The sequence below is a fragment of the Oryza sativa genome, chromosome 1 (genome assembly GCF_034140825.1).
Source record: "Oryza sativa Japonica Group chromosome 1, ASM3414082v1".
Lineage (NCBI taxonomy): Eukaryota > Viridiplantae > Streptophyta > Magnoliopsida > Poales > Poaceae > Oryza > Oryza sativa.
In genome coordinates, this window is record NC_089035.1 from 41,297,050 (window position 1) to 41,317,192 (window position 20,143).

Consider the following 20,143-nt stretch of genomic DNA (forward strand, 5'->3'; position numbering starts at 1 on the left):
TCCATTTATTAAAAAATTAGCTAATACTTAATCAATCATGTGCTAATGGACAGCTCTATTTTTCGTGCGGGAAGATGGGTTTCCAACCCCCAAGTACCGAACACAGCCCTAGTGACCTAGAGTAGCTATGAGGAATGGGTATGCGTTTTTCCTATTATACCCTTACCAGTCAAACCACGTAAATCTAAATCATGCTTTACCTATAAATGCGAGTTTTGTTGCAATGCCTATTACTGTCGTATTTTTTAGACATTGATTTAGTAATAACAGATGCAAAGTTAAATATGAGTAGTTTAGATGATACTAGCATGATTCAAGTTTCTATTAAAGATGCACATCTTCAGTCCCTGACCCAGCGGTGCAGCTGAACACTTTAGGTTGAATTTTCCCCTCTAGGTAAAACATCTGGTTCAAAATTCAAATTCAAAACAACCAACAACAAGCAGCTCTATCTTTCCAAGAATCAAACACTATGCAAAAAGGAAAGGTGAGTCCTGTCTACCTATGGAATAGCCCCATGATTCATGAACAACGAAGGGAAACAAAAAATCTCAAATCGAAGATTGCCCTCCGTCCTGACCACTGCGAACTGGCGCGCTGATTTGACTTCCGGTTTGAAATACCACCACACCAATCGGACGGCGCAGCCGACGCCTGCAATTCGAATGACGAGCTCCCAGCCGTCCGATCTCCTGACGGCGTGAATCCCACCCAAAATTCAAACTGGTGGCAGTGCCCGTAAATTGATGCGAACTTCCGGGGGTAGCGTGGTAATTAACCTCAGCTCGCAAAAGGCGAGGAGGCGCAGCGCAGCCATCTCGCGTGCTATTTTGCTCTGCTCGCTCGCTCGCTCGTCTCCACACCTTCTCCTCCTCCTCCCACACTGCTGCGCGGCCGCCGCCGCCGCCGCCGCCTTCCGCATCGTCGCCGTCGGTGAGGTTCTGGATCCTGCGCCGTTCGTACTCCCTGCCATGTTTTGGTTGTCGCTTTTGTTGGGGTTGATTTGGTGTGAAGACTGCAGAGTTGGGGGTAGAGTGGGGTTTTGTTCATCTGGCGCGCGAGTTTTTGGGAAGGTTTTTGGTGGGTTTTTTTTTTGTTGTTTTTGTTGCTTTTGGTGTTGGCGTCGATTGGGTGAAGAGTTGGTGTCCCCCAAAAAAAGGGGCGAAAAATTGGTGGTGGAATGGGGTTTTGTTCATCTGGCGTGCGAGCCTTTGTTTTGGGGTTTTTGGTGGGGTTTTGTGTTGATTGTTCCCCCATTTCTCGCGGATTGTTGCGTGTGATTTTGTTTAGAGCAATTTGTTAGCGATGGCGTGTGGAATCCGAACGAGCGAGGTGAGAGCAGAGTGGCTGATGCAGCTTGGTTTGTCGTGTTTGGGTAGATTTTGCGGAGCTCCAGTGGATGGAGGTGATGGATTCGGTGGCCGTGATGGAGGTCTCGCCGGTGCCGAAGCCGCCACTGGAGGCGGCGCTTGCGCTGCGCCGCAGCGTTCGGTGCTTGAACAGGACGCGCCGTCCCACTTACGTGGAGCAGGAGGAGCCCAAGGAGAGTGCTGGCCGGCGGCGCGGCGGCAAGAGGAAGCGGGAAGAGGAGAAGAAGGAGCCGGTGGCGCAGCACGCCATGAAGCCGGTCAGGATGGGCGATGCAGCCTCGGAGAGGAAGCCCTCCTCGGAGGGGAAGCCGATGCCCGCAATTGCGGCGGAGCCGGTTTCTTGTGCCGGGTTCGCACGACCTGCTGCCGAGGATGATGTCCTTGGCAACGGGAAGAGTGCGAAACTGCGGGTGAAGGAAACCTTGAGGGCATTCACCAGCCATTACCTTCACCTTGTCCAGGTTATCTTTTGCACCTGAATGTTCAGCTCCATTTTAATCGTTTTAATTTTAGAACCAGTTTGGAAAGCACAGAAGAATCACATTATTTTTCAGTAGGCTAGCAGAATACTCATGCGTTGCAACTGGAATTAAACAAGAAACCCACCGAACAATATAAAGCCTAGTAAAATAAAATTATTTCTATTGTAAAATCTTCAGGTCGTATCTGTAACCATTTTGTACCCCACTTTGAAATAAATTTACCTTGTTAGATGGTTTAGGGTGCCCATCTACCTCATGGCATTGGTGATTGGTGTGGCGGATTCACCACTCCCTACCACTATTGAGATCCTTTAAAAGAGTAGTATATTTGCCATCATTTTCTGCCTTACGTTAAAATAAATTTTCCTTGTTCGATGGTTTGGGATATCTATCTACCTCAGCATTTTGGAGAACCACATGGTAGCTGTGGTTGGTGGTGGCATATTCACCACCTCCACCACCATTGAGATCCTTTAAAGAGTACTACACAGATATAGGAACTATTCAGATATCATTGCATCTGGTGAAAAAAATTATTGCAGGAACGTATGTTATCTGACAATGCACTTGTGGAATTTCAGGAGGAGCAGAAAAGAGCACAAGCGGTGTTACAGGAAGGCCAGAAGCGTCCATCAAAGCGGCCTGACTTGAAAGCCATTACAAAGGTGCTGTGTTGCTCTTTGCGTTTTGAATTTTGGGTGATATTTGCCATACACAGATATCCCCAAAAATGCCTCTCTTCCATACGGTGTTTTAGAGAAAACACATACCTGTTTTGCTTGGGTTACACTTACAACTATTGTTATAATTCTAGATGCAAGAAAGCAATGCCGTGCTTTATCCAGAGAAGATAATAGGGGAACTACCTGGTTAGTATATTCTCTTTTCCTAACAAGGGAACCTTGTGGTGTAGTGATTCGAACTAGAGATACCTGGTCTATTCTCATTTTATGTTTGCCCCATATGTATGTATCCTAAAGCAAGGATTTTCAATATAATGTCGTTCTTCTTCCTTGCCAGGTGTTGATGTTGGGGATCAATTTTATTCTCGTGCCGAGATGGTTGTTTTGGGCATTCATAGTCATTGGCTGAATGGCATTGATTATATGGGAATGAAATATCAGGGAAAGGTAAATACTGTACATTTCCATATCAACTAAAATAAATCATGTTGTACAATATTTTGTTCATCTGATAATGGAACTACAACTTACACTAGTATACTTAGTTGTATCGTTGTAGCTTGTTATTCAGACATGGCATCATTGGTTCAAGAAGGCCCTAAACACTGGATGGTTAGCAGTTCTAGAGCCTAGCGCCTAGGAGTGCCTAGACACCGCATAGAACCAACTTGACTAGGGGCTTCCTAGCAATCAGCAAGCATATGACAGAAAAAGAAGACAATTGAACATAAATATAATAGCACTAGAGTTCCCACGGTAGGGCAAGCCCCTAATGCCAAATTGCGGTGGTTATCCAGCACCAAGCGCTGACTTTTAGAACACACATAGCATTCTCTTTTAGCTTTCTCTCAGGTTTATAGTTCTTTGTTGCTGCATTTGGTTTTAATTACTTTCTTAGACCTCCTTTGGAACATAGTACTTAGATTTCTGCAGAAATTAGTTCAATTCCTATAAAAACAAAATGATAGCAAATTCAAAGTTCCAAAATAAAAATAAAAACTGCTTACAGATAAATGTTACTGTTTCTTTGGGTTTTTCTGCTGAACTAATTAATTTAGCAATTCTCCTTTAAACAGGAGGAGTATGCAAACCTAACTTTCCCACTGGCAACTTGTATTGTCATGTCGGGAATATATGAAGATGATCTTGATAAGGCAGATGAAATTATTTATACTGGTCAAGGAGGAAATGATTTACTCGGTAATCATCGCCAAATTGGCTCTCAACAACTGCAACGTGGAAATTTGGCATTGAAGGTTAGTTATGGTGGTTTTCTTTTACTACTGTATGATAATTATTTATGTTGTTTGAAGGGTATCCATTTATTTCAGTGATGATATATCCTTTTTTAAAAATTATAGCCAATTAATTGTCCACTATACGAATACCAACTATTTAAGATGTAAATTTCAGATTTGCATAGTTTCCATGAGCTGTCATTGTGGATAATCTATTCCTTTTCAGAAGATATAGGATTTATATGCATAGACGGTGCTTGTTTTCAGAATGCTTTTTTTTTGTGCTGGATTATAATACATTCCGATTGTGGCTTGTTTGACGTATTTTTGCTTGCATCTTTGAGTAAAGGCATTCTATTAAATATGTTTCAATTTGTTCGTATCTTTCAGTTTGCAAAATGTTGTTCCTTAGTATTTATGCCAATGGCATTATTTTTCTTCTGAACTTTGTTTCATTTTGACCCTTTCTCTGTTTTGGTAATATTGCAGAACAGTAAGGATAATGGCAATCCCATAAGAGTTATCCGAGGACATATATCAAAGAATAGCTACACTGGGAAGGTCTACACCTATGATGGGCTGTACAAGGTAGTATCTTTTCTTAATCTCTTCAGATATCATGTTACTTTTTTCGATAATGGAAGCTTTATTAAAACTCAGTTAAATACACCAAGATGATACATTTCAACTGAGCCCACTACCAGCCTCTGCATAGGATGCACACAGCCAGACACAAAGAAAGACCTATCTAGACCCCCTTCATGAAACAAAGATATTAGTGGCTATCAATCCGTAGACTAGATCGTGCCTCGGTAAAAACCTCCCGTGCCACCTGGTCCAAATGTCGCGATACCACCACAATAGTATCCCGAAGACCTGGTTTGTGGATGATAGCCTAGGTACGAAGCCACCGGGTGACTAAAGTAATATCATGTTACTAGCTAAAGGCCTGTGCATTGCAATGGATATTATAAGAGATAAAAGCAAAAGCAAAAAAAAACATGTTTATAGCATTGTTAGTTGATTAGGCATATAATGTCATCTCTAAAGGCAGCCATACTGAAATATACTGCTAGATCACCTCTTTTCATCCTCTTCATCTATTTCTACAAGCCATATGGTTGGATAATACAAGATAGGACGCTTATAGTTCATCAGTGAGTGGCAAGTAATTTGAAGGTTTTGTTTGTAACCCCTTACAATTTCTAGATTAGCAATTCCAGGGCCATTCATGTGTTGTGAGGACCTTATGCTTATAGCCCCACATGTCAGTTTGTGGTGTTGGAGGCAGACTTGGACACCACCAGTAGCATCATTTAAAGGAGTATAGATGTTCTAGATAAGTTCATACAAATGTGTTGCTGACTGTTGCATGCTTGGATATCTGCCAAACTACCTGTCTAAACAGTTGCTTGCCTTTTATTATGCCTGACGGTGTCCCATTTGTTAATACAGAGATAGAAATGAATTTCCTGAAACACACTATTTACACTGCCTCCGGTGATTATTTCTTCAACCCTGTATTGCAAATATGCTAAAGAATACATTCAATTAACTAAATCCTTATCCAAAGATAGTCTATTGGGGACACAATAAAAATAGTTTTGCCAATACCTCTTCTTTTCCATTTCTTCATCCCTGACGTTCATATTTTCCAATGTTCCATAGGTTGTAGATGACTGGGTGCAGAATGGAGTACAAGGGCACGTTGTTTTCAAATATAAATTAAAGCGGCTTGAGGGACAGCCATCACTGACAACTTCTGAGGTATGCTTGAGCTTGGTTAAAGCTATTTTTTTTTGAGTAAATTTCACAAAACTACATATATTTTGATCAAATTATCACAAAACTACAGATTTAAAGTGATGTATCACAAAACTACAGATTTAGCACTAAATTTATCGCAAAACTACAGATTTAAGGTGGAGTATCGCAAAACTACAAATTTAATAACAAAATTATCACAAAACTACAAATCCTTAGCACTAGTGTTATGTTTGAGTTATAAACGTGTAGGTTTTGTGATTAAATTATCACTAAACCTGTAGTTTTGTGATAATTTTATTACTAAATCTGTAGTTTTACGATATTCTACCTTAAATTTGTAGTTTCGTGAGAAATTTAGTGTTAAATCTGTAGTTTTGTGATAATTTAGTCAAAGTATCTGTAGTTTTGTGAAATTTACACTTTTTTTTTGACGGGAAAAGGCTAAATATTTAAAACACTCAGTTGCAGCAGTATCCTTTCTTTCTTAAATTTGCTTGCACTGATGTACTTCTTTGAAAATAATAGTCACTTGGCTGCATTTTATCTGTTGATGAATAGCTGAACTGAATGAATGAATATAATGTTGATTGTCCAGGTATTTGAAATTTGAATGTGTAACCCCGAAAAAAAATTTAGGACATGAATATATACTAATATATATAGAGATATTACAAAAGATTGGCATTTATTAACAAGTTTGGTTACTTTTTTCACCGCTGGTGCCCCATAACATATCTACATGTGCAGGTCCGATTTACTCGTGCTGAAGCTCCCACCACGATTTCGGAATTACCTGGGTATATGATCGAAGCTCTAAAATTTTATACATTGTCCTTGAATAATCTCAAGGCATCTCAAGCTGCCTAAGCTAGCTGTTGTTGTACTGTGAGCTGTGCATGTTTTGTTGTACACAGATAGATTACTATGTTTGGTCATGCTTTGTTTATAGTGTGCCATTCTTAGTGACGCTGATATCATGTTGTATGACCTGTGCCTTGCTACTTTCTAGGTTGGTTTGTGATGACATATCTGGTGGGCAGGAGAATCTTCCTATTCCTGCTACTAATTTGGTTGATGACCCACCTGTTCCTCCAACTGGTATGTTTCATATTTGTGTTTTGGCTATACATATTTTGGTTTTACATTAGCTCTTTATGTTTTTTCCCTTAACCAGATTACTTGGCATCTTAGCATAGTATAATATACTGATTTGGGATTCTTTATTAAATTCTGATTTCAGTATGATGCATGGTTGAAATATTATTGTAAGACCCACCAAGTTTTTAATCAAATGTTTTTCCTATTTCCAAGTATTCTATATTTTTATTAGCAACTATAGATAATACTTCATCATCATTTTTTTGTATGACATGATCTGCATATTCGGTTGTCAAAATTCTAAATATTGAGAATTATTGAGTTTATTTACTTTATGTTTACCCTTGAAAATGGCTGTAGGTTTTGTGTACTCCAAATCTCTAAAAATTCCAAAGGGCATCAAGATTCCATCTTATTGTAATGGCTGTGACTGTGAAGGAGATTGCGCAAACAACAAAAACTGCTCATGCGCGCAGCGCAATGGTTCTGATTTACCTTATGTATCACACAAGAACATTGGCAGGTAGACTGCATTTCCAAATTCCTTCGTTAATGTCTATAATATTTCATACAAGCTATTCAATCATAGTGGTCCCCATTTATAAGCATTTCAGGTTTAAAAATTTGTACACAAATATAAGCATTCCTAGAGTACCTACTTATCCCACCGATTACTAATCGTTCAAATGTTTTCCTATCTTATCCTCAACCAACCTCCCACTCCCAACCACCCATTTTTCATGAGGCCCAATAGTAATTTCTCCTCAACCTTGATCTTTGCTGAACAACCTAGAAATACTTATATTTAGGAATAGGCGCAATGGTTTGTTATCATGATGAAAATCATGTATCTCCGTACACATTCATAAGAGAGCAAGCATATTCATTTTGCTAGCTGATCATTAGTGGTCAATCTTTAGGTTGGTGGAGCCCAAAGCTATTGTATTTGAATGTGGTGCTAATTGCAGCTGCAACAACAACTGTGTAAATAGAACATCTCAGAAAGGTCTGCAGTATCGCTTGGAGGTTGGTTTCTTTTTGCTTCATCTTGTTATTGTCACATTTCATTCCTTGTTACTTAGAACTCGTGTGGGTTATTCTGTTGAGTTAAAATTTATGTGCAAAGTTGTGAACTGTAAACTATTACCTCTGTTCCAGAATATACAAAGTTTTAGAGTTGGACACGATTATTAAGAAAAATAGGTAGAATTAAATAGGGAGAGGTTGTGATTGGTTGAGTAGTGGAGGTAGGTGGAAAAAGTGAATGGTGGAGGATTGTGATTGATTGATATGGGAATGTTGGTGGAGAAGTTGTTATATTTTAGCACAAATCCTGAGTGCTAAAAGTAGTTATATTTTGGGATGGAGGGAGTAAGTTTTAGACAACAATGGGTTTTGAGGCATACTGTACTTCTATCTATGCTGTCATTTTATTTAATCTGCTAATATAGCAAAAAAAAAATTTCGAAGGAGTAAAATACATCAATGGTCCTTAAATTTGTACTTCCTCCGTTCCAAAATGTTGCTACCTAGGATGAGATTTGACCCGCAATATTTTTGGGAAGGAGGTAGTAAGAAGTTTTTTTTTTTGAGCAAATTTTAGCGAACGTCACGTTTTATGGTTGAAGTTGCATAAAACCCCAGGCATTATGACCAATGGCACATAGGCCCAGCTATTGTGGTTCTAAAGTATTTAGTTAAAATTTCAAAACGTAGAATGTATATGAAACTTTTAGTTATTGATTTCTTAATTAAGGTTGTCGGTTTACTCTTCGCTACTTTGAAAAATATTATTTTAGATATGTTGAAATCAATTGAAATTAGAATAAAGGTGGGGTTTTATGAAACTTTTACACCATAAAACCTGTGGTTATTTGCCACAAGTCATAATACCCGTGGTTTTGTGAAACTTTGACCATAAAACATGGGGTTTATGAAATTTAACTTTTTTTTTCTTCATCATGTTATTGTCACATTTATTCCTTGTTGCTTACTCTGAACTCGTGTGGGTTGTCCTATTTAGTTAAAGTTTGTGTGCAAAGTTGTGAACTATAAACTCAATTTTGGACGAGAATGGGTTTTGAGGCATTCTGTACTTCTATCTATGTTGTTACATGAAATTTGGTTTATTCTGCTGACACAACTCAAAAGTATTTTTGGAGGAATAAAATACACCAATGGTCCTTGAACTTGTAAGGTGTGACTTACTGTAGGTCCATGGACTTGTTAAAGCATGCCATACTATCTGAACTTCTCCCGGTGTTGACGTGGCAGCAGATATGGACCCAGATGTGTCTGCCATCTGTATCCTCGACCCTCTCTCATCTCTCTCCTTTCTCCCTCATCGATCATCTCTCTCATCCTTTCTCTCCCCTCCCTCATCCTCCATCATCTCCCTCGTTCTTAATTTCTTCTGTTTTCTCTGCCACATCACATGCATAGTCTTCCATATCAAGAACCAGATCACGGTCTGAAGGGGTATTGAACTGTTTCGGACCTAGATTACATACTTTTAACACGTTTAGGGGCTTGGATCTGTATTTTGCAACGTCTAGATGACACATGTTTACAAGTTTAAGGACTTCCAGTGCACTTTGCTCTTTGTGAAACATAACTCATGTTGTTTCAGTTTCATCCTTTTGATTATCTGATTCCTCTACGTTGATTTCTCTGACTTGTATACCATCAGTATTCTCCCTCTACTGAACACCACATTTCTTTAGTATTTTTAGTTCTTGTTGAGTTATATATGTGTCTGTGTCAAGGCCCATCAGGCCCATATGTACATGTATATAGCAGAGTTAGAGAAATGGAAAAATGAGTGAAGCTTCCAGAGAATAGAAAATCTTCAGTTCTCACTCCATGCAGCCACTGCATTTTTAACTAATATTACTTCCTCTGGTCACACAAATATGTTATTTTGGATATGTTTCAAGTCAAACTTTAGACATTAGCATCTTTTTTAACTATTTAGATTAGATTCTTGAAAGTCATATATGTAAAATTGTCTCAAAAATCACTTCCGTACTATTATTGTTTTGCTGGAGTTTTCTTATATATTGCATTAGATAGAGATCAAAGTTGTATGTTGGGGACCATGTTGATGTAAAAAATCAACACGTTTTCAAGACAGGAGGGAGTATAACTGTCGATAGGCTGGGTCAACTCGCAACAAGATCCTAATGTTCTGTTAGAAGCGGATTGATTCTCTTGTTAGCATTTCCTATCTTGCTGCATGTTGTTTAGCAAGCTTTACTTCTGTATTCAGGTATTTAAGACAGCTTCAAAAGGCTGGGGTGTCAGGACTTGGGATACTATCCTCCCTGGGGCTCCCATCTGTGAGTACACTGGTGTGCTGAGGAGGACTGAAGAAGTAGATGGTTTGCTGCAGAACAATTACATATTTGATATTGATTGTCTTCAAACTATGAAGGGTCTGGATGGAAGAGAGGTACTTATTTTCTCTTTCCTCAGTACTCAATGTTGAATCAATCGTTCAATTGCAATCTATCATCCCTTGCTGCCATTGTGTGACATCCTTAATGTCACTGTTCGGTGCTCAACTTTTGCTCCTTCGCAAAGTGAAGTACTGTAAATACTTATGTTTTCATTCATGTTGAGATATCAATAAATGCTGCTTTGCACAATTTCCTGACTACCAGCTACCTTTATTTCTGCAGAAAAGGGCTGGCTCTGACATGCATCTGCCGTCTCTTCATGCGGAGAATGATTCAGATCCACCTGCACCAGAGTATTGCATTGATGCTGGCTCTATTGGCAACTTTGCAAGGTTTATAAACCACAGCTGCGAGCCTAACCTTTTTGTCCAGTGTGTCTTGAGCTCCCATAATGATGTTAAGCTGGCAAAGGTGACGCTCTTTGCTGCTGACACTATACTTCCTCTTCAGGTCAGCTTATTTCAGCTCCTTATGGTTTCTGCAGTTACAGCTATTTATATGTTTTGTCCTGACCAGTGACCACCATTGCATTGCAGGAGCTTTCATATGATTATGGCTATGTCTTGGACAGTGTTGTTGGGCCTGATGGAAATATTGTCAAGCTGCCTTGCTTCTGTGGTGCACCGTACTGCCGGAAGCGACTTTATTAGATCTGCACCTGTTTGCATCTATTTGGAATATGAACCACTCTAAACTATAATATATAGTAGTATATGTATTCAGTGCCAGGCGTGTAAATGGCATGCTGGAAACACTATGATATTTTGCAGAAGATGAGCATTCTGATTTTTTTGTAGAGGTCATGTTGGAGATGCTATGATATTTAGCAAAAGAATAGCATTCTATTTTTGTGTAGAGAACATGCTATGATATCTTATAAACAATTAACCTATATATCTAAGTGCTGATTTAACCCTCATGGCCATTTACTTGTTCTTCTTCCTGCTCCATGCTTGTGATGTTCATGCGACAATGTGTTTCTTCCTGGACATATTTATGTTCTTGTTCGAATCGGTACAATGCAATTGTTGATGTAAGTTGCATCCGGTGCATTTCCTGCGTACCTTAAATTTCTTGATATCGCAATGAGCATCTTGGATTTGTATTGTATTTGGTCTCTGCCGTGTTGCTGCTTGCTTCATTTGCAATGCCAATGCCCAATACTAGCAGAGCTGGAAATGCTCAAGAAGAAAATGGTAAGAAGTAAAGATTCAAGAACATTGCTGGTTGCTGCTATACATTGTCAGCCTGTCATGTGCAATGCTATTTATGTCCTATTGATTGACATGGTTAGTGGTATGACATGATTATTTGGCCTAATGAACATGCTTGTTATGAGACGACATTAGCTGTACTAGATTAACTTCTTGCTAATTTTCTTTGCCGTAGTTATGATTCGCCAGTAGAATGACACTGATTTTCTATGGCCTCTTAGTTGGATGAGATAAAAAGAGATGAGTATGATGAGATTAATTTCTTGCCTGTTTCTGCTGGATGCCAAAATTGCAAGCTTTGATTCCCGATTTAATGGCGGCGATGGCCGCAGATAAATCCCAGCTTGGTGGATCCCTCTCGATCGATCGAGTTCCGGGAGGCAGCAGCAGCAGCAGCAATGTCGGGCGCCGCCAACGCGACCTCGCCGGCGGCGGGCGCCGGCACGCCGCGGTCGCGGCTGCCGCGGTGGACGCGGCACGAGACGCTGGTGCTGCTCCAGGCGAGGCGCGCCATGGAGCACCGCGGGCGGCGGTCGCCGCAGCCGGTGAGGCTCAAGTGGGCGGCGGTGTCGACCTACTGCCGCCGCCACGGCGTCGAGCGCGGGCCCATGCAGTGCCGCAAGCGCTGGGGCAACCTCTCCTGGGACCTCAAGAAGATCGTCGCCTGGGAGAAGAACCTCGCCGCCGTCGTCTCCGGCGCCGGTGACAACGCTGTCGCCGCCGGCGAAGGCGAAGGGGAGGCGCCGCCGCCGCCGCGGCTCGAGTCGTTCTGGGACATGCGCGGCGAGCAGCGGCGCGCGAGGCAGCTGCCGTCGTCGTTCGACCGGGAGGTCTACGACGCGCTCGTCGGCGGCCACGGCGCCGCGCCGCCGTCAGACTTCGGCGAGGACCTCGCCGACGGCGACGGCGTGGACGCCGACGAGCTGCCGCCGCCGCCGCTCATGGTCATGCCCATATCAGGTCAGAACACCACCCCCACTTGTCCATTTGTATTTTTCTACAAAAAGAATGCGTACATTTGTACACTTCACACTACGTATTGTACGTATTATCTGCGTGTATATACGGTAGTTGATACGTTTGGCTTGCACTGTCTTGTACGCAGCGAGGAAGTACGTGCCACCTACTGCTTCATCTCAACAGGAATGCTCTGATCCAGGTGTCATTTTGCACGCATTTTTGTCCATCAAATTTTATCATGTTCATAGACCAATCATGTACTACCTCCGTTTCTAAAATATAAACATTTTTCAACTCTGACATGATTTCCAAAATACTACTTTAACCATAATACATATAAAAGTAAGATATTTTAAATAAAAAGTGTTGCATATTATAATAGTTTTTTTTACACGACAGAATTTTTTTTATTATTAATTGTTAAAGTTAAAAATATTTGACACGTTACTATATTAAAATAATGATTATATTTTAGGAATTTTCAAACTAAAATCCAATTCAAATGGCTCCTTTTTAAACTAATCCTATTCATAATTATTGGTGTCTATGTTTCTAGCTACGGTGAGCGCCAAGAGAGGCGGCGCGGCGTCAGACAAGAACTCGACGTCGCAGCATGACGGCGGCGGCGGCGGCGGCCTGAAGGACAGCGAGGCGACGTACGGCGCCGGCGTCGGAGGGGAGGAGGGCACGACAACGGCGACGGCGACGGCGACGACGACGAGCATCGGGAGGCAGGTGATCGAGGCCCTGGAGAGAGGGAACCGGATGCTGGGCGACCAGCTGGAGGCGCAGCGCGCGGCGTGGGACGCCGAGAGGGAGCAGAGGGTGGCGCTCCTCGCCGCCGTCGACAAGCTCGCCGGCGCCGTCTGCCGGATCGCCGATAAGCTCTGACTGAGCAACCGCAAATCCATACGCTACTACTATACTAGCATGTAAAATACTCTCATTAAAGGTTCAGATCAGGTTACAGATTATACTGTTTCAGTTAACCATGATGAACTGCGTTTCAATGAAATTGTGTGGTTTCTAGGTATGAGCTACTACCTGATTTGAACCCGCACGCAAAATAGAGTAATTCATTAGTATATGATTAATTAAACATTAACTAAAATATATTTTAAAATATATTAATATATATTTAAAGTAATTTGTAAAATATTTTTTTTAAAAAAACATCTTAATAGTTTGGAAAGCGTGCGTCCGAACGATGAGAGAGCAGATGTTAGAAGTTGCTAAGGATAAGGGAAGTCTTGAGTCTGAATTTCAGGAGAGGTGATTGTGTCTGAGACTCTGCCATTTTCGATCTTGCTTTCATCCGTGACATTGTTTTTGTTGCTTCTCGACAGACAAGGATCAATCAGGTTGAGTGATCGCTTACATGACATACACTTCGCCTGTACAAATTGATAAACGGTTTCACATCTCCTACGTGAATCTGAGAGCGATGCAAGGCACAAGCACTACCACTGAATTCTGAACTTGACTGAAATTTTCTCATCAGTTCTTGGGCTGACATTGCAGGACAGATATATAATCTGAGATTCTGATTGGTTCGATGCTTGTTGATCAAGCGGCGAGGTTTGGGCACCATCGCGCGTGTCACGGTGATATCCCCATCACTCGATCTTTTGGCATCTTATCTCTTGTTCTTGTCCGTCTTTGAGCCTGGATCTCACTTTTGCTCCTGCATGCTGTTGCTTTTCTCAAAAGGCAGAAGCACCAATCTTTGGCACCTCCTATGATTAGCATCAGTGCTGTACTGAACTTTCTGATGAAATGCTTTACTCAATTTATCTACCCAGGCCCGGATTTATCATATGTACTCTTTCTTTTTCTTTTTTGTTTTTTAAACAAAGCCAGAATCACTGTCTTGTTTCATTGATAAAGAAGAGATACACATCGATCTCCAAATGCACCATCTTACAAGCACCTCAAGAACATTTTCCAAAGCTACACTAAAACACCTGAAAACACCAAAATTTATCATATGTACTATTCTAGTTGTCTTCTATTCTTGAAACCAGTATAATCAATTACAGCATGGAAGGCATCAATCTGAATGTGAACTTTCACTCGTAGCTGAGTTCACTCATTGCACCTCCAATACATGTACAAGCCTTCCATCACATCACATGTGTTCTTTGATGTGAAACCTGCACTTTCAAGGGAGCATAGCTCTGAACATTTTGCCCTGTTTGTGATCAGAGTGAGTGTACTATAAACCCAGGTAAAAACATAAAGTGTCTATCATCAAGCACAGCATGTGAAGGCGAATATTCAGTCGCCACTAATCCCTGTCCCCCAAGCGTATTGCACGGATGCAGTTCGTTAACGCTTCTGTTGTTCCATTACATTTGGCGTCATTGCGACGCTGAAAACATTCTCTGAATTTTCTGAAACATTTTGCGAATGTTGCATATGCCTGACCAACCTCTTTGTGTACTTCAGTACTAGCTTGTACCATTAACTATATATCTGGTTGTATTAGGTCCAAATTAACATTTTTTAGGTGAACATGTAATTAACTTTGTTATCCTTGCAATACCACCTCTAGGCTACAACTTTGGATGCATCTGATGGCAGCGAGAAAAGTGTCTCCTGGCTGGCGTAGTACCCTACATGGATCCGATTCTCTAGGCGTGTTGGGCGTTGGTTATACTGATCGAATAAGTACTTTGCATCATCGTTAGCTTGGCTGAAAACGACATCCATCCACTGGCTTTGGTTTGGGTAGTGTTGGGTTGGGTTGGGGTCGTTCAGAGTTTCAGATGGTCCTAGCAAAGAATAAAGTAAGCAATGAACCCTCAATATTGTACACTCTAGCATGTTCTTTTTCGATTAAGATACAATTTTATCTTGATTTCCGTTAAAACGTCTTTTAAACTGTAAAACGATGTATTTTGTGCAAAAACTTTCTATATAGAGATTGCTTTAAAAAATAGATAAACTCAATTAATAACGTGCTAATAGCTTTCTTGTTTTGTATGTTACCTTGCAAATAGAGGATTTTATAATGCACAGTTATGGGCAGAATATACACATTTCCTACCATCATACGTTATTTTCAATCAAAAAGAAAAATAATAAAACATGAGAAAGAAAGAAATTGCAAGAAGAAACTAAAGAGAAAAATAAACAATTAATCGAGCAGCTATATAGCTTCTAGATATATCTATATATATTAGTAGTATATAAGTAACACTATATGTAGACTATAGTATGCACTAGATAGTAGTAGTTGCTATGAACTGTAGCATCGTAGAAACCAGGCCAGCGTCCTGGCGCTGTCATTGCTCTGAGAAGACGATTTCTTCTCCCAGTTTGCAGCGATTCCCTTCTTGTTTTCCTCATGCTTCTTCTTGTGTTGCTTCCTCTTCTTCTTGGTGTGCACCATCGTCCCTCTCACTGTCACCTCCTTCTTCCCAAAATCCACCATGTAATCTAGCAACCCTGCTAATTAATCAAACAGATGGAAAATATCAACAACAGATGCAGTAATTAACTGACAGTAACACTAGCAGTGATCAGCATGCTATTCACAAACAGTTCAAACATGATATCTCTGTATCTCCATGCATGTTTCTGTCGGTGCAATTTAACCTTAAACTTAACGAGTTCTCAGGACTGAAGCTATGTATGTGATGTATTTATCGGGTCTTCAGATTTGATGTGACCCATCGATGCTCTCTTGTCGATCTCATAGAACTTTCACAAGGGTTATTAGATTCTCACCGTTCATCTTGGAGACAACCTTTGTGACCCGCTGTCGGCAGTGCGAACAGCCCATGTTGGCGCTCATCACCACCACCTGCACCTGCAGTTTTCAGTTCCATTTCACACAATTAATCCCACTAGCAGCCTCCATAAATACCATCAATTCTTCATTATCATCTTCTGTATTTGCATTGCTTCTAAGTAATCAGGAAGTTAATTAAGGGACCACTCTGCAATAATCAGCTATGTATAACCACTTATTGATCTACTAATTAATTAAATTATACCACTACTTTATTAGTGGGTTAGGCTGGTCTTACACTATCACTGTTGATGAGACTCACTAATTAAAAGACTAGTTAGAGCGACTACGTGTTGCCAATGGATACATGTGTGGTCTCACTCTCACTTAACCATTAATCTCCATCTTTCGCTAATTGGCACCTTGACAATATGAAGGTGGTCCTCTCCTGTCCTCTAAAAACCACATGAGAGCCACTATTGACCTGCATTGTTAAATTCCTCATCTGTTCTTGTTCAGTTTGCTATGGGCATACATACAGTTTTAAATTTCTGTCCCTGCTTCTATGGGATGCATGCATAAATACTACATGCCTACATGATATGCTAATATAATTAATCCGAGCACATTGCACATAGATTATTATGTAGTACTTGTGCATCACGTGTAGTCCCTACTCTACCGTTGTGATCATCAGTCTGCAGGCTTAATTACCTGCATGGTGGGCAACAGCATGTGGCCTCTCATACCCTATGGTCGGGTGGCCAAAATCATTGACATCCATAGATAGCTAGTCGAGGCAGCAAGTAATTAATTTATTTACTAATCCGATGGGAATCTTACTAATATATTTCTTCTTAGCTGTAATCTAAGGGTGTACGACATCCATGCCAAGCAATTCCAGTATTCTACCTATATAAGTAGTAAAATACATGAGGTTGGAAATGTGAACTTCTCTACTGTAAAAAGAAATAGTAAAAATGCAGGAACTAATACACGTATAGATAAAGATTGGTCAGAGCTGTACACTCTGGCTTAGCTATGAAACGGTCACTAATTTGCACGGACCAGTATAAAATCCGTGCACGTCAGCACGTGCATGTGGTCAAAATATACGTAGCTGTTACTGGCATTTAGCATGTTAATTATTACGATAACGATGGATGAATGGATGAAATGGATGTATTGCCTATAATTATTAGTTAATTCCGTATACATGTACTCTAGGTCAAATAAAACGTATTGTGCCACATGTGCCGAATTTGACTAGAGATACAGAGTACGTATGTGAGAATAGATCTTTTCTTAATGTAAATATAAGTACAGCTGTACGCACGCATGAAGAAAGACAGACTAAGTATTTTTGCTATGCCAATGGATGCTACAATCGATGGATTCTGATCGGACGGTCGAAAGAGAAGGTGAAAAACAACAGGTAGAAGTTATTCTTTGTTCTAAATATTTCTTTATGATTCTTTTTCTAGAGTAAACGGCTCCATCCCTTGTGAGGATAGGAGACCACGTGACTGCCAGGTACTTGGTCAAAAAAACTCAGAAAAATTCAGGCTTTGTTTTGCACTGCATCCCATTACCAAGAGACAGCCATTTAGATGTAGATAGTTAATTAGAAAATGGATTTAATTAATGAGATCATTCTTTTTTTTTTGAGGGGTTAATGAGATCATTCTGATCTCAGCAGTTTTGTTCCTGCTCCTAGCTAGAAGAAAACTCTGTAGCTACTGCAGTGCAATTGTTTGGTTGATTGATAGTCCCTTTTTAACCTTTAGGCTAAAAGCCTGAAAGTTGAGAGGTACTAAAAAGTGACTGAGAAATAGGGGCCCAGTATCCGAGGAGATAAACTATGGTCGTCACTCATCACACACATCTCAATGTGCAGGGGACACAGGATGTAATGGCAAGACAAAAGGCAGTAAACAACAGCTGACATTGGAGGTGCTGATGCATTGAGAAAGGGAAAGAGATTCTGGTAGGAATTCTGTCATTGCCTATTGCTATGCATGCATGCACCAGGGAGGGAGAAGAACAATGGGGTTCTGGAAAAGAATCGACTGATTCAGAAAATTACTGCTAGTAATCTACTGGTCTGTGCACCTAATGGAACAATTAACATCCTAAGCAAAGGGAGGAGAACATCAAACTTAAAAACTTTTTTTTCACCACAACGATAGAGACTTCTGGGTTTTGTAGAACTAGAAGCAGAAGAAGCATTAGAGCTTTTAGATGGAAAAAATGGAGACATGATGGATGAGAGAGAGAGAGAGAGAGAGAGAGGAGCTTACAGAAGGGAGGGAGAGGTCCTCGACGAGCCTCAAAGCTTGCAGCTTGGTCGCTGCACCATTCTTGGTTGCATCTGATTCTCTGGTAATCCTCTTGCATCGGCTTGCTCTGTCATCTTCTTCCCCTCCATTCTCCATGCTTGGCTTCAATTCTCTTGGGGTGGAGAAGAGTGGAGCTTCTCTCTTGTCTGAATGGGAGTTGAGAAAAGCTTCGCTTTTTATACTTGTCCTGATGAGAGGAGAGAGAAAGAGCAGCAACAGGTTATGGTGATTAAGAGACCCCACTAAGTACTAACTGATGGGAAAATATTTTAATATGTACCTGAATATAAGATTAGGTGCATAAGATGGAAGGTGAACTCCATCAATCGCACAAGTGACACAATCAGATTAGTGGCAGCATGACAATGGGAATCTACTGTTCCAAGGTCCTCCATTTTCATTTGGTTGAATGGCAATATATAATGTCAGTTGTCATGGAGACTGGTGGCAATTTCCACTAGTAAGTGGCCCACTTTTGTATTGGATCCCTGAGCCTTTTTTTCACCCTGTCCACTTCGTGTTAGAAACAACAAACCACCGCAGTAGAGGTTACTTGCAGTAGGCTCCAATTCAAAGGTAAGCATTACAACAGTTAAATATTCAACAAACGTTGTTTCTATGCAAGCATTTCTGTTAGGATTTGGTATATTTATTTTCTTGCAGACAAACTTTTGTGTTTATTCTACTATCATGTAAGGCAAAATAGTTCAAGTTCTTGGCACCTTCTAGCATGCCAGATTAAAAATGCAATCAACGGAGTTGGTATTGATAAAAAAAGGTGAAAAGAAAAGGGATTGGAGCAATCTAATGGAAGAATCAGGGTGCTGTTTAGGTATACCTCCGGCTATGTTTTATTGTCCTTGAGTATATCCTTAAAACTATGAAAAAAAGTCAGAACAAGAAAGAACAAAATTTAGGGCTCTTCTGTAGAGTAGGCAAAGAGGAACTGTCAACTATTACACCTCTCATAAACACTAGAATTAAACCAAAAAAACAAGATCATCACTGGCATGCATTCAGTGTCCACCTGCATCGAAAGTGCGGTATTGTTTGAATCAACAAGGAAGTCTGTGGTTTGGTGCTCTTAATTAGGTTGTTATCATTGTTGATAGACAGATCTCAACAATCCAAATGGCTCTGGTATTGCTTGACAGTCAAACAGAGAGCTACATGAGCCCAATCCAAACCGGCTCAAAGCATTTGAATCAAGATATTTTTCAAAAACGTCTAATGAGAGGCTAAAGGATTCTAAAAGAAGGGATCTAAAGCTCATCGAATCTTTGTGGATGATCCTCATTGACAGACACACGTATTAAATCCCCCTTTATTTTCTTGATGTATACTGTGCTTAACATCCATTTTTTAAGGACAATCTGACATGACACCTAACAGCTTTGAAAACTTTTGGTTGCACATTAGAAATGTATGGAACAAATCACCATATATATCTGAAGTACCAAAGAGAAATGCTTAGAAGTACCGAATGTTAAAAACAAGGGGCATGATATCTTCAAACATTCTGCTCTTTCTGAGCACGCTAGTGACCAAGATTGCCCTCTCAGGTTTCAACATTAGCTTGAACAATCATTTCCACTTCGAGCTTACCCACAACTTGTAGCTTCCAGAGTGACATGTTTCCAACGCCTGGAATGGATAGTACATGAAGCAATTGACCTGTAAACTTGCACGTTAGTACACGCCTCTTCAATCATCATAAATCCATTTCTCTCTGTAATTCATAAGTGTATATCTCCACAGTTCGAAGCCAGGAAACTTCAGAGTTGCATGTATCATGCAA

The 20,143-nt window shown here is 40.5% G+C and overlaps 3 protein-coding genes and 1 long non-coding RNA gene across 6 annotated transcripts; 2 read left to right on the forward strand and 2 right to left on the reverse strand.

The window, feature by feature from the left end:
- Positions 1-803: 803 nt before the first annotated feature.
- On the forward strand, positions 804-11,021 carry LOC4326952 (histone-lysine N-methyltransferase, H3 lysine-9 specific SUVH4). Of its 2 annotated transcripts, none has more exons than XM_015773873.3 (15): positions 804-933; positions 1,380-1,831; positions 2,434-2,517; positions 2,667-2,721; positions 2,873-2,982; positions 3,612-3,791; positions 4,263-4,361; positions 5,442-5,540; positions 6,288-6,337; positions 6,550-6,638; positions 6,999-7,161; positions 7,559-7,664; positions 9,907-10,089; positions 10,319-10,546; positions 10,633-11,021. In XM_015773873.3, the coding sequence occupies exons 2-15, from the start codon at positions 1,400-1,402 to the stop codon at positions 10,744-10,746; spliced, it is 1,992 nt and encodes a 663-aa protein (XP_015629359.1). In that variant the 5' UTR covers positions 804-933; positions 1,380-1,399; the 3' UTR covers positions 10,747-11,021. The 2 variants fall into 2 exon arrangements, with proteins under 2 accessions (XP_015629359.1, XP_025878228.1); XM_026022443.2 differs by having other exon boundaries at positions 807-938.
- A 52-nt stretch (positions 11,022-11,073) lies between these two features.
- Positions 11,074-11,724, reverse strand: LOC136354907 (uncharacterized). The gene is made up of 2 exons (XR_010738769.1): positions 11,578-11,724; positions 11,074-11,268 (listed from the first exon to the last, which is right to left on the reverse strand). It is a non-coding gene; the product is annotated as an uncharacterized lncRNA (long non-coding RNA).
- On the forward strand, positions 11,709-13,303 carry LOC9266458 (trihelix transcription factor ASR3). The gene is made up of 3 exons (XM_015774029.3): positions 11,709-12,270; positions 12,416-12,469; positions 12,827-13,303. Exons 1-3 carry the CDS (start codon positions 11,709-11,711, stop codon positions 13,159-13,161), a joined length of 951 nt encoding a protein of 316 aa, XP_015629515.1. The 3' UTR covers positions 13,162-13,303.
- Positions 13,304-15,241: 1,938 nt separating this feature from the next.
- On the reverse strand, positions 15,242-18,493 carry LOC4326954 (uncharacterized). 2 transcript variants are annotated; one of them, XM_026022445.2, is made up of 3 exons: positions 18,307-18,493; positions 16,003-16,084; positions 15,242-15,720 (listed from the first exon to the last, which is right to left on the reverse strand). In XM_026022445.2, exons 1-3 carry the CDS (start codon positions 18,439-18,441, stop codon positions 15,512-15,514), a joined length of 426 nt encoding a protein of 141 aa, XP_025878230.1. In that variant the 5' UTR covers positions 18,442-18,493; the 3' UTR covers positions 15,242-15,511. The 2 variants fall into 2 exon arrangements, with proteins under 2 accessions (XP_025878230.1, XP_025878229.1); XM_026022444.2 differs by having other exon boundaries at positions 15,242-15,723.
- Between the last annotated feature and the right edge of the window lie 1,650 nt (positions 18,494-20,143).

What these genes read in the sequence shown, in the direction of transcription:
- LOC9266458 (XM_015774029.3), top strand. Translation starts at nt 11,709, where the DNA reads ATGTCGGGCGCCGCCAACGCGACCTCGCCGGCGGCGGGCGCCGGCACG. An exon ending in CATGGTCATGCCCATATCAG is followed by an intron (nt 12,271 to 12,415) that starts GTCAGAACACCA and finishes TCTTGTACGCAG; the next exon opens with CGAGGAAGTACGTGCCACCT. An exon ending in ACAGGAATGCTCTGATCCAG is followed by an intron (nt 12,470 to 12,826) that starts GTGTCATTTTGC and finishes CTATGTTTCTAG; the next exon opens with CTACGGTGAGCGCCAAGAGA.
- LOC4326952 (XM_015773873.3), top strand. Translation starts at nt 1,400, where the DNA reads ATGGAGGTGATGGATTCGGTGGCCGTGATGGAGGTCTCGCCGGTGCCG. An exon ending in ACTTGAAAGCCATTACAAAG is followed by an intron (nt 2,518 to 2,666) that starts GTGCTGTGTTGC and finishes TTATAATTCTAG; the next exon opens with ATGCAAGAAAGCAATGCCGT. An exon ending in GATAATAGGGGAACTACCTG is followed by an intron (nt 2,722 to 2,872) that starts GTTAGTATATTC and finishes CTTCCTTGCCAG; the next exon opens with GTGTTGATGTTGGGGATCAA.
- LOC4326954 (XM_026022444.2), bottom strand. Translation starts at nt 18,441, where the DNA reads ATGGAGAATGGAGGGGAAGAAGATGACAGAGCAAGCCGATGCAAGAGG. An exon ending in AGGACCTCTCCCTCCCTTCT is followed by an intron (nt 16,085 to 18,306) that starts GTAAGCTCCTCT and finishes TGAAAACTGCAG; the next exon opens with GTGCAGGTGGTGGTGATGAG. An exon ending in GGTTGTCTCCAAGATGAACG is followed by an intron (nt 15,724 to 16,002) that starts GTGAGAATCTAA and finishes TTGATTAATTAG; the next exon opens with CAGGGTTGCTAGATTACATG.